Source organism: Euprymna scolopes, chromosome 12 (genome assembly GCF_053919585.1).
Source record: "Euprymna scolopes isolate OS-2025 chromosome 12, ASM5391958v1, whole genome shotgun sequence".
In the NCBI taxonomy this organism is placed as follows: Eukaryota; Metazoa; Mollusca; class Cephalopoda; order Sepiida; family Sepiolidae; genus Euprymna; species Euprymna scolopes.
In genome coordinates, this window is record NC_136493.1 from 97,789,247 (window position 1) to 97,809,227 (window position 19,981).

The 19,981-nt window shown below is 35.6% G+C and overlaps 1 protein-coding gene across 1 annotated transcript in view; it reads right to left on the bottom strand.

The window, feature by feature from the left end:
- Positions 1-6,885: 6,885 nt before the first annotated feature.
- The window catches only part of LOC145291437 (mitochondrial chaperone BCS1-like), a 30,918-nt gene continuing 17,822 nt past the window's right edge, over positions 6,886-19,981 (bottom strand). Inside the window, exon 5 of the mRNA XM_080137280.1 lies at positions 6,886-7,167. Coding sequence (XP_079993406.1) covers positions 6,912-7,167 — 256 coding nt within the window. The 3' untranslated portion in view covers positions 6,886-6,911. The remainder of the gene's footprint in view (positions 7,168-19,981) is intronic.

A 19,981-nucleotide genomic window follows, 5' to 3' on the forward strand; every position in this document is an offset into this window, starting at 1 on the left:
CAGTAAGAAAAATGGCCGACAAAAGAGAAATGTAGAAACCAAACAATTTTTAAAAATCATTTAATCTTTTGTTTATGATAAGTTAAAGGAATGTGCTCCGATGAACTTGTAGTACTAGTGCCTCCTCAACATAAATACCAGTGACTAAGATGATGGAAAAGCCAAGATAATGACTGGAACTTTAGAGAATGACTTCCAGCCTGTAATGGAACAAGGGCCGTAAATGAATGGTAACACTTAATGCTGCTAAGACCAAACTTCTTTCCTTTTACAATTACGAGAACGCTTTCAACCATCGATTACAATGATGACTAATATGCTACTTGAGAGCTCTTTATTCAAACCCTTTGGCTTAACATTTACAGGCAACATGAACTCAAACAAAGATGTTGAAGACATTGTCAAAGATGCTGCAAAGGTGTACTCTCTCTACCATACTAGAAAGCTACTCACATCTGACAATTTTCTGTATCTCTACAAAGCCACCATTCGCCCAGGCATGAAGTATTGTGGCCACATCTGAGCTAGTGCATCTAGCACTTGTCTCTCACTCTTAGATAGGGTTCCAAAAAAGAGTCTAAAATCTAATAGCTCCTGTATTATAAACCTGCCCTATTGCTGCAATGTTGCATCCCTGAGCCTGTTTTACAAGTATTTTAATGAAATATGCTCATGTGAACTTGTAATCCCTCAATATAAATACATTTGACAAGTAGCAAAATCCCACGCCTTTACTGTAGAGCCCCCCCCCCCAATGCCAGAGAGCGTTCTAAGTTTCTTCCTTTAAAATGCTAGACTTTAGAATTTCCTTACTACCTGTACCCTGTACTAAAACGTTGCATCCCTCTGCCTGTTCTACAGGTATTTTAATGGTGAATGCTCTGATGAACTGCAAGCACTTGTGCCCCCACGACGTGAACACCCTCGACAGACCCGACAAGCTGCAAAATCCCCCCCCCCTCTGTAGAGATCCCCAGATGTAAAAGATCTTTCTACTCCAGTAGTTTCTTCCCCAGAACCGCTAGACTTTGGAATTCCATTCCAGGTCACTGCTTCCCCAACTGTACTGACATGCAGAAGTTCAAGTGCAACGTGAACCAACATCTTGCTGCCCAAATCCCTACATAGTGCCCCAGTAGTTGTTTCCCCTGATAGTAGCCACCTACACCAAAGTGGCAATATGCCTTGTTTGGGGTGAAAATGTAATAAAAAAATTTTTAAAATTCAAAAATACAAGTGTAATGTGAACAGACATCTCACTACTCAACTCCCTACTTAGTGTCCCTAAAGGCATGGTCCCTAATTCACAGTAACCTCTTATGTCTTAGTGACAAGTTGCCTTGTTTGGAGTAAATATGAATTAAAAAAACAAAGAAGAAAAAAAGATATCAGCATAATCAAAATGGAAAAGATTCAAATGCTAAGCACAGCACACCATTGGTGTTAATCCTAGAAGATCAGCAAGGTTAATTGCAATAGAGGACTGAGTGTCAGAAATAAGTCATTTAATGACAGAAAAGATAACGAAAATTTGCTTGATCACAGTTAATAAGCTCATGGACTACAGAAATGGATGGCGGAAACGTTTCATGATTAAAATTTGGCCTTCTAGCTTCCCATACCTCAATCTATTGGCCTACTTACTAATATATGAAGCTTAGTTTTTTTTTTTTTTTTTTTATAAAAGAGTCACCAGATGTCACTCAAGGATAAGGGTTATTGAGTGTACAGTAGTCAATAGGAAAATACCGCAGTTATCGTTAGTAGTGGAAATTTGATAAATTGGATTACTTAAGGGGATGGTTCATTAAGAACCTATTCATGTTGGATTTGAAGACGACCATATTGTAGTCAGCTGGAAAGCAGGGAAACATAAGAGAGTTTCACAGGTGTGCAGTTCTAAGAAAGAAACTCTGTTCATGGAATCTGTTTAGGTTTAGGCGCAGATAAAGAGTGGGGGAAATTATTAGTGGTTTCAGCTAGATGAGTGTTTTTTTGTGAAAGTTTAATAGATTGGAGCTCAGATGAGCACTTGCCATGAAAATAATGATAAAGCAGAGGCAGGCTCGCAACGTCTCTTCTCTGGGAAAGAGGTTGAAGGGAAGAGAAAAGAGCATCACCTACTAGGTTACAAAGTCTATTTTGAACTTTGTCAAGGCAGGATAAGCTGCTTCTAGCAGCTCCTGCCCAGATGTGGCAACAGTACTCAATCCTTGGACGTACTTGGCTTTTATGCAGGTAAAGAATTGCATTAGCAGTGAGATATCTCCTAGACTGGTAGAACGATCCCGCCATTTTTCAAGCGACCTTGGCAAAGTTAAAACAAAGAGTTAGGGAGAACCCTCATAACATTATATAATTTCTACAATTTTCTATGATGTATAATATGAAAAAGGACATCCCTAATCCTATCCTGTCAGCAATTCATATCTCATATAAGTCACTCGGGGTGACTGGTGATAAAATACACTTAGATATGATACTTTAATTTGCCCAGATTCCGTATATATTATTATTGAGTCGTGATTTCAAAAGTAAAAAAAAAAAGAAAGTATTTGGATGCCATCAGCTAGAATCGAAACCAAAAGCAAAACTGTAACATTCAAAGTTGCTGACGTTACCACTGTACCAATGTGACACATGTATGAACTGATTAAAATTAAAAATAAATTAAGATGAATGTACAAAATGCATAATGATTTTTTCAATTTTGACCTATTTTTGACCCCTTAAAAACAATTTTAACCAGCTTAAGACTCATAAAAGAACGGTCAATAAAAATCCAATCATTTGTTGTTGTTTATGTTGGTAAGATTTAGGCAGCCATTGATCAAGCAGCAGGTGTTGTTCAATGCTGAGCATAGTTTTGGCAAGCTTTGAGCTCTTTCAAACAGGACATATAGATATTATAGCATTTAAGAAATATTTAAAAAAAAACTGAAGAATGATATTTGCTATCGAAACATTCGCAGAAACTCGCAAGGAAGTGAGCGACCAAACAGAAGATGTTGTTGTTGAGAAGAAACAGCTTACCTTGTAGACATGTATATAATCAAGTTTATCAGAGTGGCTGAATCTAGCGACGACAAAACATGTGTCAGTGGATAATTATATTTTAAAAACAATACATATGCCACTCCCCATATGGGGGTACCAAATTGGTTAAAGGGAAAACTATTCCCAACTCCTATTTAGATAAAAATGCACTGTCGTAAATAATTAAATTCATTCAAAACGTATCGCAAAGACAAATAACATAAATCGCGATATATCCGAACAGTCGTGCGAGTTGGATGGATGGTAAGAGTTTAGGTTACTTACCATAGCATCCCGATTTCGAATCTCGCTAGATTCAGCCACTCTTAAGTGTTATAGATGATGAAACACGTGTCAGTGGATAATCATATTCTAAAAACAATACATATGCCGCTCCCCATATGGGGGCATCAAATTGGTTAAAGGTAAAATTATTCCCAACTCGCATTTAGGTAAAAATCCACTTTCGTAAATAATTGAATCCATTCAAAATGTATTGCAAAAACAAAAACAAATGACACCAAGTTTAATCGAAAAAAAGGGATAACTTTTGTAAATATTGGCAAAAAAAGCGACCCCTCCCCGTAGAAAAGTGCCTAGTTGAGGGTGAAGGAATTAATGTTTTCAGCCAATTTTTCGATATTTGTTGTCCGAAGGGTCGAGCTTCAAAATGATACCGATCTCGTGAAAATCTGTCGCCTCTGTCAAAAGTTTTAGACAGATATACAAGCATAAATATATTTAAAGACAGGTGAGATTTATATTATAGACTAGTAGGGATGGCCGGCGTTGCTCGGGTATAAAAGAAAAAAAGTATTGGGAGGGAGATAGGCTCGAACACAAAGACTTCAGGCGAATAGCCTGATGACTTATCACGACGCTACGAGGACAGGGAACTGAGAACGGCTGAAAATATGTCTAAAAAAGCAGGTGGTTAAACGAACATGAACGTGTCGTTTTCTAGGTCAAACATCACGCCATAGTAGTAGAGAAAATGAAATCACAGCACAAAATTTGTAACATAATAAAAAGTACAGACGACCTCGTTTCATAAATCGGACATATTTTAATCTAGACAGTATATAAAAAATTGTAAGATTTAGTGACCCCTTCGAGTGCCCTCCCCCAAGCCTTTGGCAGACGTTTGAAAAAAAATGCACACACAAACACACACACATTTTCGTTTTTATATTATGAAAACGGTGACTAAAGAAATAAAAGTCAGATTTAGTATCAGGATTCTTTTCTTACACCGAATCAGGTCTTATATACTCTTTTAAATCTGAAATTTGTTGCCTGAATAAAGCAGATTATGTTTATATATAAGCTAATCCCAGAACAAAGGTATCTGCTGGCATGTGCATTGCCTCATTAATACATACAGTAAAAGCAACGTTGATGAATACAGCTTTAGCACACTAGTCCATAGATATATGACAAGACTGATCCAATGGGTCACAAATGATCTAGTAATTCTATACAGGTAGGTTGAGAAAGGACTACCACATGATCTCTTGCTTGATAACATTGCTGACCCAACCCCACCCCAACATTATTTACATGGTCTTCTCCTTTGGCTTTAATTCTCTAATGGCCGTGTCATCATCTCTCACATGGGCAGCTGCCGAGGGGAAAATGCATGGATTCACAAGTATAAAAATAAAATAAAACAAAACATATGAAACACATTCTGCAAATATCAGTTGCACTCTGAGTATGTGAGTGTGACACCATCGACATTCTACATGCATGGAGAGAAATGATATTGGAATGATACGATGGATGGGCAACACAAGGACGGGCTCAGATCTGATGAACTCAGAGGAAGAGTAAATCTGGATAAGGCAGGGGAGGATAGAGCAGTAGCCCTTGATATATCTAAGGCTTTTGACAGGGTATGGCACGATGCGCGTCTCATTAAAATCAAATCATATGGTATTACTGGATGAATACTTTACACAATCAATCTTTTCTAAATGAGAGAAGAATCCAGGTTGTCCTCGATAGTTGTACATCAAAACGATTTGATATAAATGTGGGTGAACCTCAGGGGTCGATCCTTGGACCTTTATTATTTTTGATATTCATAAATGACCTCCCTGATAAAATTATCTGAGATGAGTATATTTACTGATGATACCATGCTCTATAACAGGCACGAGGGGAAACGAAATGAACACACATCTAAGGCAATAGCAGAAACCTTAGAGGAAGACCTCAAGTCTGTAGTGGAATGGGGACAAAAATGGATGGTCACATAACATTCAATGCTGCTAAGACTAAGCTTCTTTCCTTTAATAAATTACAAGAAACCTTCTCAACCACCATTAGCTATGGCTAATGATACATTATCTGAAAGTACTACATTCAAACTCTTCGGCTTAATGTTCACAGGGAACAGGAGTTGGAATAGATATATCGAAGGCATTGCCAGGGCTACTGCAAGGAAGGTGGGTTCTCTCTAACGTGCTAGAAAGTTATTTACGCTTGAGAGTATCCTGTACGTCTACAAGGCCACCATTTGCCCATGTATATAGTACTAGCGAGGGGTACCTGGCATTGCCCGGGTGTTTGTAGGTGTGTGTGTGAAAACTCAAGGGGGGGGGGAGGGGGGGGGTTAAAAAAAAAAAAAAAAAAAAGTATGAGGATCGAACCCGAACCGTTGAGGCAAAGTTGTAAATTAAGGTGTGAAAAAAAAAAAAAAGTGCGACGTTAACCATTGCCCCACTGCGAGATGCTAACGAAAACACGTTTGAATTTATTTAATTACTTGGATTTGGCAGGTGCTTGTTTTAATGAGTTAATGAGGTCAAGTTTGACTGTGGGATAGTATTCATTTACTGCTGAACGCTTTTTTTCCCCACCCCAAGATGTTATAGGAAAAAGACTAACCCACATGCGGCGAACGACAAATGTTGAATATTTATCTTCCCGAAATTGAGCAAATTAAAGAGACAGGCGAGCTTCGTTGTTAACTGTGAGATATTACGATTTATATGTGATATAAAAAGTTTTAAAAAGTTGTGAAGCGAGCGACCGCTTCTCTGAAAAAAGCCTTTTGTTGACATACAGAAAAAGTGAACATACATACATACATACATACATTTTCGCTTTTATATATATAGATTTTTGTCACATTTGGATTGGTGCATCTGCTACTAGTCTCTCACTACTGGACAGGGTTCAAAAGAGAGTCGGCAACCTAATAAGTCCCGAACTGTCAGCTAGGCTTTAACTTCTGTTCTATCGACGAAATGTTGCATCCCTCTGCCTGTTTACAAATATTTTAATGGTAGGTGCTTTGAACTAAAAACTCTTGTACTCCCTAAATGTAAATACCCACCAACAAACTCAACAAGCAGCAAAATCCCACCCCTACACAGTAGAGATCCCCACACTCCTGACAAACCACCCCCTTAAGTAAGACACCCTATCAAAACCCCCAATACTAATGATTACTACAATACTATCTCATTGATTACTGTACACGCAATAACCCTTATCCCTGAGTGGCCTTCGGGCCTTGATAAGTGGTGACACACCATGTAAAAAAAAAAAAAAAAAAAAAAAACATGCCAGAAATCCTTCTGCTCTAATAGTTTCTTCCCTAGAACTGCTAGACTTTGGAATTCCCTTCCAGGTTCCTGCTTCCCTGATTGTACTGACATGCAGAAGTGCAAGTGTAATGTAAACTGACATCTTGCTGCTCAACTCCCTACATAGTATTATCCCTGCAATTTATGTCCCAGATAGTAGCAACCTGCATCAAAGTGGCACTGTGACTTGTTTTGGGTGAAAATACAACAATAAAAAAAAGGGTACTAGTATAAAAACAAATAACAAGCCATGTTTAAAAACAAAACAATATTTATAATTTATAAATTCCATATTTGTTCAATATTATTTAAAACTCCATTTGAATCGGTTTTGTGAACCATAAAATAACCCTGGATCTGTGCTGCACTAACGTCTTTGCCAGTGGACAAAATTTTCTCGCAGAGGAGTTCAGCTCGGCCTTCCGTCTCATGGGGATAAAAGCGCAGGAACATTGACCTTATTTGATAGCGTGTGGCAAAATCAATTTTCTCTTTCATATCAACTCGACCTGGCCGAATAAGTGCAGAATCAAGCCTGGAAATTGAAAAAGAAACAAAAAAGAGAATTCATATGGAGGAAATTTTAAATTGAAAAAGAAACAAAAAAGGGAATTCATATGGAGGAAATTTTAAATTGAAAAAGAAACAAAAAAGGGAATTCATATGGAGGAAATTTTAAATTACAAAAAGAAACAAAAAAGAGAATTCATATGGAGGAAATTTTAAATTGAAAAAGAAACAAAAAAGAGAATTCATATGGAGGAAATTTTAAATTGAAAAAGAAACAAAAAAGAGAATTCATATGGAGGAAATTTTAAATTGAAAAAGAAACAAAAAAGAGAATTCATATGGAGGAAATTTTAAATTGAAAAAGAAACAAAAAAGAGAATTCATATGGAGGAAATTTTAAATTGAAAAAGAAACAAAAAAGAGAATTCATATGGAGGAAATTTTAAATTGAAAAAGAAACAAAAAAGAGAATTCATATGGAAGAAATTTTAAATTGAAAAAGAAACAAAAAAGAGAATTCATATGGAGGAAATTTTAAATTGAAAAAGAAACAAAAAAGAGAATTCATATGGAGGAAATTTTAAATTGAAAAAGAAACAAAAAAGAGAATTCATATGGAGGAAATTTTAAATTGAAAAAGAAACAAAAAAGAGAATTCATATGGAGGAAATTTTAAATTGAAAAAGAAACAAAAAAGAGAATTCATATGGAGGAAATTTTAAATTGAAAAAGAAACAAAAAAGAGAATTCATATGGAGGAAATTTTAAATTGAAAAAGAAACAAAAAAGAGAATTCATATGGAGGAAATTTTAAATTGAAAAAGAAACAAAAAAGAGAATTCATATGGAGGAAATTTTAAATTGAAAAAGAAACAAAAAAGAGAATTCATATGGAGGAAATTTTAAATTGAAAAAGAAACAAAAAAGAGAATTCATATGGAGGAAATTTTAAATTGAAAAAGAAACAAAAAAGGGAATTCATATGGAGGAAATTTTAAATTGAAAAAGAAACAAAAAAGGGAATTCATATGGAGGAAATTTTAAATTGAAAAAGAAACAAAAAAGAGAATTCATATGGAGGAAATTTTAAATTGAAAAAGAAACAAAAAAGAGACTTCATATGGAGGAAATTTTAAATTGAAAAAGAAACAAAAAAGGTAATTCATATGGAGGAAATTTTAAATTGAAAAAGAAACAAAAAAGAGAATTCATATGGAGGAAATTTTAAATTGAAAAAGAAACAAAAAAGGGAATTCATATGGAGGAAATTTTAAATTGAAAAAGAAACAAAAAAGAGAATTCATATGGAGGAAATTTTAAATTGAAAAAGAAACAAAAAAGAGAATTCATATGGAGGAAATTTTAAATTGAAAAAGAAACAAAAAAGAGAATTCATATGGAGGAAATTTTAAATTGAAAAAGAAACAAAAAAGAGAATTCATATGGAGGAAATTTTAAATTGAAAAAGAAACAAAAAAGAGAATTCATATGGAGGAAATTTTAAATTGAAAAAGAAACAAAAAAGAGAATTCATATGGAGGAAATTTTAAATTGAAAAAGAAACAAAAAAGAGAATTCATATGGAGGAAATTTTAAATTGAAAAAGAAACAAAAAAGAGAATTCATATGGAGGAAATTTTAAATTGAAAAAGAAACAAAAAAGAGAATTCATATGGAGGAAATTTTAAATTGAAAAAGAAACAAAAAAGAGAATTCATATGGAGGAAATTTTAAATTGAAAAAGAAACAAAAAAGGGAATTCATATGGAGGAAATTTTAAATTGAAAAAGAAACAAAAAAGAGAATTCATATGGAGGAAATTTTAAATTGAAAAAGAAACAAAAAAGAGAATTCATATGGAGGAAATTTTAAATTGAAAAAGAAACAAAAAAGAGAATTCATATGGAGGAAATTTTAAATTGAAGAAGAAACAAAAAAGAGAATTCATATGGAGGAAATTTTAAATTGAAAAAGAAACAAAAAAGAGAATTCATATGGAGGAAATTTTAAATTGAAAAAGAAACAAAAAAGAGAATTCATATGGAGGAAATTTTAAATTGAAAAAGAAACAAAAAAGAGAATTCATATGGAGGAAATTTTAAATTGAAAAAGAAACAAAAAAGGGAATTCATATGGAGGAAATTTTAAATTGAAAAAGAAACAAAAAAGGGAATTCATATGGAGGAAATTTTAAATTGAAAAAGAAACAAAAAAGGGAATTCATATGGAGGAAATTTTAAATTGAAAAAGAAACAAAAAAGGGAATTCATATGGAGGAAATTTTAAATTGAAAAAGAAACAAAAAAGGGAATTCATATGGAGGAAATTTTAAATTGAAAAAGAAACAAAAAAGGGAATTCATATGGAGGAAATTTTAAATTGAAAAAGAAACAAAAAAGAGAATTCATATGGAGGAAATTTTAAATTGAAAAAGAAACAAAAAAGAGAATTCATATGGAGGAAATTTTAAATTGAAAAAGAAACAAAAAAGAGAATTCATATGGAGGAAATTTTAAATTGAAAAAGAAACAAAAAAGAGAATTCATATGGAGGAAATTTTAAATTGAAAAAGAAACAAAAAAGAGAATTCATATGGAGGAAATTTTAAATTGAAAAAGAAACAAAAAAGAGAATTCATATGGAGGAAATTTTAAATTGAAAAAGAAACAAAAAAGAGAATTCATATGGAGGAAATTTTAAATTGAAAAAGAAACAAAAAAGAGAATTCATATGGAGGAAATTTTAAATTGAAAAAGAAACAAAAAAGAGAATTCATATGGAGGAAATTTTAAATTGAAAAAGAAACAAAAAAGAGAATTCATATGGAGGAAATTTTAAATTGAAAAAGAAACAAAAAAGAGAATTCATATGGAGGAAATTTTAAATTGAAAAAGAAACAAAAAAGAGAATTCATATGGAGGAAATTTTAAATTGAAAAAGAAACAAAAAAGAGAATTCATATGGAGGAAATTTTAAATTGAAAAAGAAACAAAAAAGAGAATTCATATGGAGGAAATTTTAAATTGAAAAAGAAACAAAAAAGAGAATTCATATGGAGGAAATTTTAAATTGAAAAAGAAACAAAAAAGAGAATTCATATGGAGGAAATTTTAAATTGAAAAAGAAACAAAAAAGAGAATTCATATGGAGGAAATTTTAAATTGAAAAAGAAACAAAAAAGAGAATTCATATGGAGGAAATTTTAAATTGAAAAAGAAACAAAAAAGAGAATTCATATGGAGGAAATTTTAAATTGAAAAAGAAACAAAAAAGAGAATTCATATGGAGGAAATTTTAAATTGAAAAAGAAACAAAAAAGAGAATTCATATGGAGGAAATTTTAAATTGAAAAAGAAACAAAAAAGAGAATTCATATGGAGGAAATTTTAAATTGAAAAAGAAACAAAAAAGAGAATTCATATGGAGGAAATTTTAAATTGAAAAAGAAACAAAAAAGAGAATTCATATGGAGGAAATTTTAAATTGAAAAAGAAACAAAAAAGAGAATTCATATGGAGGAAATTTTAAATTGAAAAAGAAACAAAAAAGAGAATTCATATGGAGGAAATTTTAAATTGAAAAAGAAACAAAAAAGAGAATTCATATGGAGGAAATTTTAAATTGAAAAAGAAACAAAAAAGAGAATTCATATGGAGGAAATTTTAAATTGAAAAAGAAACAAAAAAGAGAATTCATATGGAGGAAATTTTAAATTGAAAAAGAAACAAAAAAGAGAATTCATATGGAGGAAATTTTAAATTGAAAAAGAAACAAAAAAGAGAATTCATATGGAGGAAATTTTAAATTGAAAAAGAAACAAAAAAGAGAATTCATATGGAGGAAATTTTAAATTGAAAAAGAAACTAAAAAGAGAATTCATATGGAGGAAATTTTAAATTGAAAAAGAAACAAAAAAGAGAATTCATATGGAGGAAATTTTAAATTGAAAAAGAAACAAAAAAGAGAATTCATATGGAGGAAATTTTAAATTGAAAAAGAAACAAAAAAGAGAATTCATATGGAAGAAATTTTAAATTGAAAAAGAAACAAAAAAGAGAATTCATATGGAGGAAATTTTAAATTGAAAAAGAAACAAAAAAGAGAATTCATATGGAGGAAATTTTAAATTGAAAAAGAAACAAAAAAGAGAATTCATATGGAGGAAATTTTAAATTGAAAAAGAAACAAAAAAGAGAATTCATATGGAAGAAATTTTAAATTGAAAAAGAAACAAAAAAGAGAATTCATATGGAGGAAATTTTAAATTGAAAAAGAAACAAAAAAGAGAATTCATATGGAGGAAATTTTAAATTGAAAAAGAAACAAAAAAGAGAATTCATATGGAGGAAATTTTAAATTGAAAAAGAAACAAAAAAGAGAATTCATATGGAGGAAATTTTAAATTGAAAAAGAAACAAAAAAGAGAATTCATATGGAGGAAATTTTAAATTGAAAAAGAAACAAAAAAGAGAATTCATATGGAGGAAATTTTAAATTGAAAAAGAAACAAAAAAGAGAATTCATATGGAGGAAATTTTAAATTGAAAAAGAAACAAAAAAGAGAATTCATATGGAGGAAATTTTAAATTGAAAAAGAAACAAAAAAGAGAATTCATATGGAGGAAATTTTAAATTGAAAAAGAAACAAAAAAGAGAATTCATATGGAGGAAATTTTAAATTGAAAAAGAAACAAAAAAGAGAATTCATATGGAGGAAATTTTAAATTGAAAAAGAAACAAAAAAGAGAATTCATATGGAGGAAATTTTAAATTGAAAAAGAAACAAAAAAGAGAATTCATATGGAGGAAATTTTAAATTGAAAAACAAACAAAAAAGGGAATTCATATGGAGGAAATTTTAAATTGAAAAAGAAACAAAAAAGAGAATTCATATGGAGGAAATTTTAAATTGAAAAAGAAACAAAAAAGAGAATTCATATGGAGGAAATTTTAAATTGAAAAAGAAACAAAAAAGAGAATTCATATGGAGGAAATTTTAAATTGAAAAAGAAACAAAAAAGAGAATTCATATGGAGGAAATTTTAAATTGAAAAAGAAACAAAAAAGAGAATTCATATGGAGGAAATTTTAAGGCTGAAACATTTGATATCAGCAAAATGAAATAAAACAAGAAAACAAGAAAAAAAAACATTTATGTATGTTCATATTTAATTAAAAAAAAAAAATCGATTTGGGAATCTTAAGTAGGGCGACTTCTAGAATGAATGTAGTATTATGGTGATTGAAGATTCTAGCAAGGAAAATGATAGACATATATAAGGCACAGTGATTAGGATGACCATAGTCCCCTCCTCCCCCAGCACTTTTGAATTGCCTAGTGCCGAATTTATTTTTGTATTTTTCAGAAATAAATAAATTTTTCAAAGAAAAGTTTACATATATTATCACTGTTATTTTATATAGACAAAGAAAAGTTAAATATATTATCACTGTTATTTTATATAGACAAAGAAAAGTTAAATATATTATCACTGTTATTTTATATAGACAAAGAAAAGTTAAATATATTATCACTGTTATTTTATATAGACAAAGAAAAGTTAAATATATTATCACTGTTATTTTATATAGACAAAGAAAAGTTAAATATATTATCACTGTTATTTTATATAGACAAAGAAAAGTTAAATATATTATCACTGTTATTTTATATAGACAAAGAAAAGTTAAATATATTATCACTGTTATTTTATATAGACAAAGAAAAGTTAAATATATTATCACTGTTATTTTATATAGACAAAGAAAAGTTAAATATATTATCACTGTTATTTTATATAGACAAAGAAAAGTTAAATATATTATCACTGTTATTTTATATAGACAAAGAAAAGTTAAATATATTATCACTGTTATTTTATATAGACAAAGAAAAGTTAAATATATTATCACTGTTATTTTATATAGACCATAGACTCTCAACCTGGGGGCCATGGCCCCCAAGGGGGCCATGGCAATAATTTAGGGGGGCCATGGTGGAATTTTCTTTTTTAATTGATTAAGTTGACAATAAAATTTTGTTACCTACATAATATTGTTACGAATGTGTGTGTACGTGTGTATGTATGTATGTGTGTATGTATGTGGGAGAGAGGTGATCGAATTATCTCAGTGTGGCCTTGGATATCAGCACGTAAACATGTGGGTATAATTGATTCTGAACCATACTGTATACTGTTTTACTTATTTTGTTCGACAATTATAAATGCGGTCGCTGTTTTCGTGTGTGAAATATTTGTGCACTTCCTTTATTATTTTCTTATTTTTTGGTATCATTGTATTCATGCTCATTCCCTACTCAGGTATTCCTGCTTTTTTTTTTTTAGTGCTAATATTGATGTGACTCGCTATTCTTCTCATAATTTCAATTGGGGCAGTGCTTGTCAAAGGAGGTGTGTTCTTGCTGTAGAAAGTACATTTCAGCTTGCTAGGTTGAGTGTGAATGTTTATCATCTTTACTCTCTCTGTGTATGTTTGTGTATGACTGTGTGTGTGCTTAATGTGTGAGTCCATGGATGTATTATGTATGTGGATATTTGTGTGTTTGTCATTTTATCACTTGTCCTATTTATCTGTCCTTCATTATCATTCTTTTGTCTTATCACTTAATGTTTGTTCTGATGGTCTGTCTTCTTTATTTTCCCTAGATTTGCGATGGCTACTAGTGTTACTAAGAAGCGGAAGTACAGTGAAGAGTACATTAGCTACGGATTTACATCAATTCTCGCTGATGGCATCGAGAAACCTCAGTGTGTACTGTGCTTCAAAGTGTTGGGGAACGATTCTATGAGGCCTAGTAAGTTGAAGCATCATTTGCAGACCATCCATCCACAGTATGCTGAAAAAGACCCCGATTTCTTCAGGCGCCATGAAAGTAGTTTCGGAAAACAGAAACTGGATGCAACTGGTGCTTTCCAACAACAGACCTCAAGTGTAGTTGAGGCATCATACGAGGTTGCCCTTGAAATAGCGAAGCAAAAGAAGCCCCACACAATTGGTGAAACCTTAATTAAGCCATGTACTTTAAAGATGGTCAAGCGTGTTCTTGGAGATGCAAATGAACGTAAAATTCAACAAATTTCCTTGTCAAACGACACAGTGAAGCGGAGAATTAATGAAATGTCAGATGACATAAAGGAAAAAGTGATACAGGAGATCAAATCGTCTCCAGCTGGTATGTTTGCAATACAACTGAATGAGTCAACGGATGTGAGTTCGTGTGCACAGCTACTCGTGTTTGTTAGGTATATTTTCTTGTGTGATATCAAGGAAGAATATCTGTTATGTACACAGCTTGAGACCACCACAACAGCTGAAGATGTGATGGAAAAGCTATCTTCTTTCTTCAAAGCTAACAGGATCCCATGGGAAAATTGTTGTGGAGTCTGTACAGACGGGGCTCCAGCGATGCTGGGATCAAAATCAGGGTTCCAGAAGCGTGTCAAGGAAGTAGCTCCGAATGCCAAGGGGGTTCATTGTATGATCCATCGTTTTGCACTGGCGTCGAAAACCCTCCCTGATGAACTTTGCAAGATCCTGGAGGCAGTGGTCAAATGCGTCAACTTTGTAAAAGCTGGAGCTCTGAACTCTCGCCTTTTCCAGAACCTCTGTAGAGACATGGATTCGGAGCATGAAGCTCTCCTCTTTTACTCCAAAGTGCGCTGGCTTTCCAAGGGCAATGTTGTGAATCGAGTGTTTGAACTTCGGGGGGAGCTAAAATTGTTCCTGGAAATGCAAGGGAAAGATGATCTGTTGAGTCACTTCAATGAGGTTTTGTGGGAGCCACGTCTTGCATATTTAGCAGATATATTTGAGCAGCTAAATAGGTTGAATCTGAAACTACAGGGCAAGGAAAGAAATGTGTTTCACCTGATGGACTGTCTTCGTGGATTTCTTGCCAAGCTCCAGAATTGGCAAAGGAAAGTCGGTGCCGGGAATGTTGCCATGTTTGAAAACCTTTCAGCTGTCCTTGACGAGAATGAAGAAGATAGTCTGCTTGACCCATTACTTAAAACTGAAATCACCCAGCATCTGAGATCCTTGGAAAGTGAACTTAATATGTACTTCCCAGAATTCGAGGAGGAAGAAGGGAAGTTGGTAAGGAATCCATTCTCTGGCACTCTTGATATTACTACCATTCCCAGTGATGTTCAGGACGAGTTCCTTGATCTCAAACATGATTCTGCTGCCAAAGATCTCTATGAAGAAAAATCTCTGAATGTATTCTGGTGTTCGATGCATCAGTCATATCCAAAAGTCAGTGAGATTGCACTTCGACTACTCTTGCCTTTTTCAACTACCTATTTATGTGAGTCTGGTTTCTCCACCCTTCTACAAATCAAGAATAAGAGCCGCAACCGATTGGATGTGGACCCCGACATGAGATGTGCATTGTCAGTGACACAACCTCGGATTCGTCAACTGACTGAAAAGAAACAATATCAGCCTTCCCACTGATGTGTGATAAAGTATGCAGAGGTTAATTGAACTTTCTCCCATCCAAATCAAATTTGCTATTGTCTGCTAGTCTTTTGTAGTCTAGTGATGTAAGTTAAGCATATCACAGAAATCTATCAATATAAGATAATTATGACTGTAAACTTTGTAATAAAGCAAGGGTGTTCTCTTCATCAACATTTTATTTATTCTTTTTTTTCTGCGCCTTTTTTGGCAGGGTGGGATTTGGGAGAAAAATGAAGGGGAGCCACACGAATGTTGAGAATTCATGAAGGGGGGAATGGAGTGAAAAAGGTTGAGAACCACTGATATAGACAAAGAAAAGTTAAATATATTATCACTGTTATTTTATATAGACAAAGAAAAGTTAAATATATTATCACTGTTATTTTATATAGACAAAGAAAAGTTAAATATATTATCAGTTATTTTATATAGACAAAGAAAAGTTAAATATATTATCATTGTTATTTTATATAGACAAATAAAAGTTAAATATATTATCACTGTTATTTTATATAGACAAAGAAAAGTTAAATATATTATCACTGTTATTTTATGAAACAAAAATGTAGTAGGCAAAAAAAAAAAAATAAATAAATGTTCTGTCAGCAACAGTACAACTTCAAAATAGTCAATATCGCCCACCTCCAGAAGAGAGGGAATTCCTGTCCGTGATAACCGTGGTAAAAGAAGACACACTCCAATCGCCAGAAATACCCACACACACAGTTTGCAGGACTCTGCCGACTCGTCTCTAGCCTCCTGCTTTTATAGTGGCCGGGAATTATCCATTTGCATAATCACATGAGACAGAAACGTGATTTTCCGAGAGTTGCATGGGGTAAATGCTAATAAAAACCCCCGGACGCCATCTTGGAATTCTCTTTTCCCCCCCAACTGGTGACACAACAGACATACCCGAGGTAAGCTCTTTTTTCCCTCATTTTAGTTATTGCTGCTTCTGCTACACTCCCCCCTGATCTCATGATCACAAATGGGGCAGGGGGGAAGTCGTCTCTGTCTGGTACTTCTCCGAAGAACCGGAGGCAGCACTTCCTCCCTGCCATCCTCCTCATCGCCATTATTGCCACCAGTCTGCTCCATAGGCGGTGTTTCACAATCAGGGCAGGGGGGCAGTATTCGTTTCTGTCGGGTACTCCTTCGTAGAGGCAAGACGGGTGGTCCTTCCTCCGCTTCTTCAGTATGTACATTATATGGCTCAAAATCCTCTTCGTCGTCCTGCATCATACTCTCTGTCTTTTCAGAAGACATCATAGTGTCTGAGTCTCCCTCTTCCTCCGATGTAACAACATAATGGCGAGGGCGCAAATCCTTCACGTGACGAGGCACACCGTCCACCAAAATTGACTGAGGGCTGATCACCTTGGTCACCTCACCCTTGCCGAACCTCGTGGTACATCGATTTTGCGGTCTTCTGACCCATACGCGATCTCCAACCTGGTAAAAGCTGTTCTTGGGACCTGGGGACGCAGTTGCGAGATTGGTCTCCTTTACTCGAACTTCATATTGATAAATCCTATTGGCAGGCGCAGTGGAGGGAGATGTGTCGTCTCTTGGTGTGATGTTATACCAGTAGACAGCCTCCTGTATGGGACAACACATTCTAGCCGCTATTCGTTTCACTGTACGATGACATCGCTCCGCTATGCCATTCCCGGCTGGAGCGTATGCACAGCGGAATCGCAAGTGAACTCCCCATTTACATGCAAATGCTTGGAACATATTGCTGCAGAAAGCTGTGTCATTGTCTAAAAGGAGTTCATGCGGCGCGCCACGCTCGAGGAACACTGCCTCCAACTGATGAATCACGCTTGCCGAGTCCTGCCTTGCCAATTTCCTCCAAATGGAGAAACGCGATGGATCACAGTCTGTTAAAGTTAAAAAATGGAAGGTGCCATAATGCGTGATATCCATTCCAATTCTCTGCCAATTCTCGTTAACTTCCAGCTTTCCCTTTTCCCACCTGACTGGCGCTGGGTCAATGGACTGACAAACCTCCCATTTCTGTATGACCGTTCTGACAGTTGCTTTTGTCGTGGTTGGACATCTTCTCCTGACAAAGTAGGTAGTGCGTCGCACCCCCGGATGTCCACTATCTTTGTGAATAGCCATGATTTGACTCTCATCCAGCTCGTCTGTGTGGACCGCGCCTATCACTGGGTTAAGACCGTTTTTCTTTTTCATTGCCTCAAACCACCGCTGTGGCACTCGTGTCAGTCGGTCAGCAATGTTTCGTGCTGATGGAACCAGCGTCACATCCACTGTCAGCCCGTACTCTTTCACGAGCTCCTTAAGAGTGCTTAATCGCCTCCTAATAAGCATCTCGCTTGCTGCTTTGGTGCGTACTCGCGCCTTTCCAGTTAGCGTGTCTGAGACCCAATGGTATACGCAAACAGAATCTGTCTTTATGTGTAGCACCTTGCTCTGCCACTGGAGAGCCAAATTGATGCCTTTCAATACGGCATCCAGTTCAGCCAAGTTGATATGTTGAGAGTCATCTTCAGGTCGCAGCCAACATGCATCTTCCAGCACAGTTTCACACATCTCCAAGGCTGCCCCAATTGCTAGGGAGCTAGCATCGACCCATACATTCAGCTCTTTGCCGTCCACACACCAATTTCCCTGTGCCGGATCGTTCTGCTGTGCAGATTTTAAGGTTTCGAACATCATACGATGTAGTACGGCGTCCCTTGCTTCATCATCCCAGCCCTTCGTTACCGAACTTACTCTCCTTCTGAGTATTCCGCAAGCCACACGAAGCTAACCGCACACCGGAAAGTGCCCGACAAGTCGACCACACAGGGAAAAGATTGTTCGTCGCGTAACAATACTGGGAGCCTCCGGAATTGCATTTCCTCACTTCTACCGCAGTTCATTGCGTTCCATCCTGACTGCCAATCCCAGCACCCGTGCACCGTCCTTCAACTGCTCCGGGTTCTTGCACTCCAACCCGAACTGCGCGAGGTGTTCTCTCACACGGGTCGCGGGCACCACGTCTTCATTGACAAAAATGTCATCAATGTAAGCAGATGCTGCGCGGCTTATAACTTCTTCCTGAGATAGTACTTCGCTGACAATTGCTCTCATTATCAAGGGAGCCACATTCAAACCAAACCCCAGACGGGTCAGACAGTATTTTTTCCCATCGATTTCCACAGTCTGGTATGGCCACAGTGTCTCATGGACCCGGACTTGTAGGTATGCTCTTCTGAGGTCCAGTAGAGACACGTTAGCACCTTTTTGTCTCCACTCACGCAGCTTAGCCGCACAAACATCTGCGTTGGCCGTAAATGCGTCTACGTAATGATTTAGCTCCCGGTAGTCCATTACCGGGCGCACTTTGGCTTTGTTCTGCTGTATCACAGCCATCAGGGGAATTAGACCTTTGGGGGGTCCCAATTTATCCTCTGGGTATGGCACGAGCCAACCATTATCTATCCAGGTGTGGAGCTCCTGCGTGTATTTTTCACGAATTTCTGCTGGCACTGGGTACTCTGACACTCGATTATGCAGCCTTTCAGGGGGGTGGTCCACAGACCATTTCCACGATGCGGTCCACGTTCGGTTTTGATGGTCAAAGGTAGCAGTGAAATCTGGTTCATCGATAGAAATGGCTGCGCATTTAATACTTTTCCTGGCGCCCAGCCGCACTGATCCTGTAGGCTTGACAACGACACCTCCTAGAGCTTTTATGGCGTCGATCCCTAGAAGCAAGTCAAATCCCAGTGGCTTGCCATGCACCACCAACACATCGACTCTGGCAGACACACCTTCATCAGTGGATACAGAGACCGTTCCAACACCGCAGCACGCATGGGACATTCCACCAATTGTGTTGACATTTACGTTTGTTTTTCTCCAAGACCGGCACCGGTCTGCATGTAAAATTGTCCTGGAGCATCCTGTATCAATAAGCGCCAAACATCGCGTCCCGTCAACATGGATGCTTATCACCGGGAGCGTCGTGTTCACATCTTGGTTGGGAAGGAGACTGGCGCTTATGCGTCCTCCCCTTGCTCGTTTCCCGAGCAGTTCCGAGCCCAGTGTCCACTCTCACCGCAACGGTAACACCGTGTTCCACGTTTTCGACAGTCCCTTGCAAGGTGGCCTTTAACATTGCATTTGAAACAGGTCAAATTAACAGGATTATTCTGGGCCCTGTTCTTGGGTGAGCGTGTGGCCGCAACCACATCCTGATTTTGTTCGCCAGTCGTCGTCAAAATTCTCGCTCTCGACATTAGCTCCCCCATGGTCAGGGCTTTGATGTTCGGCACCTGTTGAAGAGCAATTGAGATGGTGTCAGGGAATCCAGTGACAAAAATTAATTTTGTGAGTCT